At 35.5% G+C, this 5,477-nt stretch overlaps 1 protein-coding gene across 1 annotated transcript; it reads right to left on the reverse strand.

The window, feature by feature from the left end:
• Nucleotides 1-3,383: 3,383 nt before the first annotated feature.
• LOC137398273 (piggyBac transposable element-derived protein 2-like) lies at nucleotides 3,384-4,005 on the reverse strand. The gene is made up of 2 exons (XM_068084380.1): nucleotides 3,903-4,005; nucleotides 3,384-3,775 (listed from the first exon to the last, which is right to left on the reverse strand). The coding sequence occupies exons 1-2, from the start codon at nucleotides 4,003-4,005 to the stop codon at nucleotides 3,384-3,386; spliced, it is 495 nt and encodes a 164-aa protein (XP_067940481.1).
• Between the last annotated feature and the right edge of the window lie 1,472 nt (nucleotides 4,006-5,477).

The following is a 5,477-nucleotide window of genomic DNA, read 5'->3' on the forward strand; positions in this document are numbered from 1 at the left end:
GCTAGTTAGTAACTCATAGTTTTTAGTAATTTGTATCAGTATTGGCTGTCAGCATCGTTGTTCTGTAATCATTCTCAGTAATCATTTGTCAGTTTACCCCTTCCAAATATGTGTATTCAAGATCTCTGAAAGATAAAAACAACAAGCACTTTTGAAAATAGAAGAATTACACATGGATGAGTTTGGACGGAGACAAAATTAAAAAGATCAGCTCATCAGACACACAGTAAAATGCTCACCTCCAAATGCCAACAGTGTAATTGCTTGCTCAGACCAAAAATAGGGCTACAAAGTCATCTAAAAACACAATGATATGCAAGCGGACATCTTATTCTAGCTAAAGGAATTGCAGAGAGAGTGTTTTTAGTGCACTGTATGTAATAGACATGTAGATTATCACTGGTTGAATACATCCCTTTTAGAGTCAGTCTTTTTTTACCGAATTATTTACTTTTTACAAAAATAATTGATAATTATGACAGCGCGTGTAATTTGATGTAAAGGTACGAACCTCACTATTTAGTAACTCACAATTTGTAGTAGATTGTAGCAGTGTTGACTATTAACCTCGTTGTTTTGTAGTAATCATTCACTGTGTCCACACCTTCTGTAATTTATCAGTTCCCTTCTTAAATATCCCGTCATCCAAGTCTGTGTCTACCCGATAGCTTTTTGGCATGAATATGTCACATTTGTGAGCAACCACAAGAACACTTCCACACTCTCCCACAAATTTCCTACTTTATATTACTACACAAATGCTGTTAATAGCCAGTGGCCAACTGTTTGCATCGAGTCAGTCAGGATTAGATAATAGAATAATATATCTGGTAGAAAACTAACTGGACACTAGGTTTTAAGATAGATTAACTTAAAGCCTCACACTTAAGACATAACAGTGAAGCTAAAGTTTTGTTTTGAAAGTGGGGTGTGGCCTAGAAACACAGTTCAGAAGCTGTATTTGTAAACTTCGTTTAGAATGCACAAAAGTGCTAAAATTAATTTAGTCCACCATCATACACTATCAAACACCCACTATTTTTACAGACATAATAAGGCCATTTGCTGTAGTCATTGTCAAGTGACATCTACAGCTTTTAATTCTATTTGTTGAGTTACCTTTTGGCTGATGCAAAATCTCTGGCAACATGTCAGTTAGTTCCTACAGTTTTTAAAGTTTCAGCTTTAAATTTAAAGATTTTGTATTTTGCTTTTGTCGATGACATTTGCTAGAATGAGCTTGCCAATTTGGTACTTTATTACTGTATAGTAATTTACTGAGGGCGTAAAATAGCTAAATCCAAAATGTAAGCACTCATTGGTCAGTTGCTGCCTCTTCGCTTTAATTTAATTAGATGACCCATTCATTGATGTGGCTACTACATTTAAAACTTCATTTGCTCGTGCATTACTTAGAAAGACTTTTGCTACGACTAAAAGATCGGATAGCACCAACAAATATAATCTTTTATGAGTACATGTGTTATACGGTATTACTATTATTTTATGATATCCATTTTTGCTCGAAATCCCACAGATTTGTTTTTGTTAGTATTACTGTAATTAGAAACAGATTCACCAACTTTATTTCTTGTCAGATATTTTATTAAAATGGTACAAACCTTGAAAGGCTTTAAATTCTGATAAAATAACCACATTTGCCTCAAAACATTTTTCATCGCACCTGCTTACCTAATTAAAACTTATAGCGACTTTTCATTCTTCAACCTCAGGTAAAATGGATCAAGAAGGCAATTCTCACACAATTGAATGCAGATTCTGTTTGTGGAAAAAATTAAACAATCAAGAGCCTAGACTGATGCTTTGCTTTTATGTCCACTGTCTCATGTGTTTCAACCTTTTTTTGGTAACAACCACCAGGTTGTCTGTCTGAAAAACACTTAGTAGGACCTTTTAGTATTGTAAGATATATGCTCAGAAAGTTTTTGTCTTTTAAAAGGGCAATATTCTTACTGTTCATTCCTGTAGAACGAATAGACTAAACAGCAGGCATGATCTACCAGAGAACATTATAGAGATAGATGCTTTTCTTGTCACCATTAATACCCTTTCCGGGAACCCGTTCACATTGTGTCTTCACAAATTCAAGTATTTTAGAAAAGTGAATTTTAACGTGTTATGATTCATGACACATTTTTACTTACCAAAATCCTGGAGACACCTCTTACCAGATGATGCATAATAAGACACTTATTCAGAAATGTGTATAATTAATAATCGTTTAATACAAATCTATAAGTTTACTTATGATGATCACTTGGCTTTGTTTCTCACTGGAAACCTACTGTGATGACTCAGTGCAGCTCTGATTTGCTGCAACACTCGTTTCATTGCACCCACTAATCCAATTTTAGATTTTTAATAACCACAACTATTTGTCTAAATTTTATTGCAATGGACAATAGATGAATATAAAAAACTGAGAACATTAAATTTAACTAATCATAATGTTGCATAGCTGCTAAACAGTTAAACTGACAGATGTTTTAGCTTCATAGTAGGGTTAAAATAAATATAAAGCTCAACTTGGAAAATTATTGGATACATGCTAAAAGTCAACTATCCGCTGTCTAGGGACTCATATTAGCCTAAAGTTATTTTTAATTTTTAGATAGCCCTAAAGAAAAAATTCCATTTTCTTAGAACATATCTTTCATAGAGTATTATTATAGTTGAATTATATGCTGCTCTGCTTATAAGCACAAAGTTTTGTCTTTGTACGAATTGCTAACGTTGGAGACTCAATAAACTAAAATAGGAGTCTTTAACCCTTTGGAACCCAAATGCATATATACACAAACTAAAATTATTTCCTTTTGAATTTAAAACAGGGAAGGGTCAATTTAGCTACAACAACCAAATTTTCGGCTCACCCACTATTAGAATGGAATCGGCAGGGTGTAACATGTATGTAACATTGGGCTTTGGGGTCACAACTGCTTTTATTTACAATAAATCAAATATAAAGTGTAAAATATTCTGAATGTAAATTGTTGCCAAGTGTAAGCTCACTAAATGTATAATATCGATTGCCAAAGCTTTGGGCCACAATAAGACCATTATTTAGTGTGGTACTCCAGAAAGTAGCTTCGATCTCCAACATAACACAACCTGACATTGCATTTAGTACATCCGTTTGTTGTGAGGTTTGACTGGCACAGCTTGCACCACCCTCACTTTTCAACTCTGTGTGGCCAATGAGAGTAGCCATCAAAGCGAATATCCAAACCTGTTTCCAATTGCATTTGACGTTTTTTTCTTCTGCTGTGCTTCATCTAGAGAAGTTCGTGGGTGCCCAGGTTTGGACCCATCAACATTTATGAGTGCTGCTGCTACTGCTGCCTGAAATCGTCTTCTCGTCATCATTTTTTTTCCAGAGCTCCTACCAGTCTATAGTCTCTTTTGTACCATGTGTTGATGAGGCAAATTATCAGCATATGCCAGAACAGATAGGTGTACCAGCGTTTGGACCAGAAAGAATAGCGATATCGGGCGAGAAATCCATACAACAGATCCACACCGCCCATGTGTCTATTATAGTCATTGATGACAGCCGGTTGCGGAACAATGACGCTTACTTTGTGTTTCTTGTCCCATCTTTTTACTTCCCCAAAAGGCTCAACTCCAATTTGACTAAAGAACAAAGTTACAGCTTTATTGTCATACCAGCAGACGGCAGACATGTTGCTGACCTCTTCAACACTGCGATCATAGCTTCCGCTGCCAAGTTTTTTGAGTGTTTTTTTGTCTTTCACTTTGCACCCATGAACTTGATTTGATCGCATTGTACTGGTGTACAGCATTCCTTGTTCATTTAGCTTTTTGATTAAAGGAAAATGATAACGTCAGCCCCCTGTCTCAACTCGGTTCTTCGGCTTTACCTCCGGTATACATGTCAAAGTCATAAAGAATGAGCGTGACTTCATCAGCATCGCTATCCTCTTCCAAAATATTATCGGCGTCACTCTCAACACAGTTGACCATGTCTATTATATTCTGCACACATACTAGCCTGGCTCACTGGTTGCTACCACCGCCACTTGCAGAGGCCATTGTCACTATAATGGAGAATGTATGGTGACTGAAAGAACAGTTTTATGCATACAAGTAAATATAATAGTAAGCGCAAGGCTCTATCATAGCTTGACAGCATAGCGAATAATAATCATAATATTAGGTAGCATTGTCTTTCAAGCCCAATGTTACGCCGGTGTAACAGGTAGTTTTAAAAATAATATCTTCTACCAAGTTTTATTTTTTATACCATGAACACTTAATATCATGACCAGAAAGGCATGTAGAAAAAGTCAAACAATAAATTAGTTACTCACCTGATCTATTATCTCTGTAGGAAGCAGAAATTTTAGTCCTTGTTTTCATTTCACCAGAAAATAGGGGAGGTGGCCATTTTGATAATCACATGATGGTCACATGATGCTTCAGCAGCCAATCAGATCTTATTATTTTTTGTTACACATGTGTAAGTTTGGGTTAATAGTATTCCCAAGCCAATGAAATCATTTATTATGAGTTTAGTAAAGAATAATGGTGATGTAACAGGGGTGTAGCATGGGGCTACAATGGGTTAAAGATAAATATGAGATGTATTAAAATAAATTGAATCTCGATAAATCAACTTTTGTCCGATTTGTTGTTTAAAAGATACAAACATTCTATTGCTTTAAACTCTGATCAAACACAACCCCAAAAATCTCTTTCACCTCATCAGCTTATATAAAAGTTGTACATACCGGTCAATTCTCTACCGCAGGTAAAAATGGACGAAGAAGGCAAACCAATCACAATTGAATGTGGATTCTGTTTGAGGAAGAATTTTGACATTCGAGAGCCTAGACAGATGCCTTGTTTTCATGTCCACTGTCTCATGTGCCTCAAACTTTTCTTTGGTGCTAACCACCAGGTTGTCTGTCCTCTGGAAAACTGTTGGTAAGACCTTTTAGACTTTCAGGCTTCATATTCAGGAAGTATTTTTATTGTTTAAAGGGTAACATTTTTATTGTTTATCTCTGTTTGAAGTAGTACCAGTAGACTAAACTGCAGTGATCATTTATTTGAGAGAGCGTTTTAAAGTTACAGTAGATGCTTTTCTTACAACTATCACTACCCTTTCCGAGAAGCAATTCACAATGTGCCTTAATGAGGTCACTTACATTAGACAAGCTCTTTTTAAACTGTTTTGAGTTGCGACACCGTTTGTGCTTTACCTAAAACTGGTGTGTACTACTTTCAAATCAACACATAATAATACACTGATGCACAAGTGTATGTAGTTAACAAATGGTTTAATATATGTTTAACATTTACTTAGTGGGATTGTTTGGTTTGGTTTAGTAAATATATCAAGAATACCCTTGAATGAATAGCAGGAACACACATGAAGCTATAGCTTAACAGCTCTGTTTCAGCTTTTGCTGCTGTCAAATTTGAAAAAGTCA

The sequence above is a fragment of the Watersipora subatra genome, chromosome 6 (assembly GCF_963576615.1).
Source record: "Watersipora subatra chromosome 6, tzWatSuba1.1, whole genome shotgun sequence".
Classification (NCBI taxonomy): Eukaryota; Metazoa; Bryozoa; class Gymnolaemata; order Cheilostomatida; family Watersiporidae; genus Watersipora; species Watersipora subatra.

Bases quoted from the DNA above. Each gene is read 5' to 3' on its own strand.
- LOC137398273 (XM_068084380.1), bottom strand. From the start codon at position 4,005: ATGGTCAACTGTGTTGAGAGTGACGCCGATAATATTTTGGAAGAGGAT. The intron at 3,776-3,902 runs GTAAAGCCGAAG...ATGGGTGCAAAG, and splicing joins CTTTGACATGTATACCGGAG to TGAAAGACAAAAAAACACTC.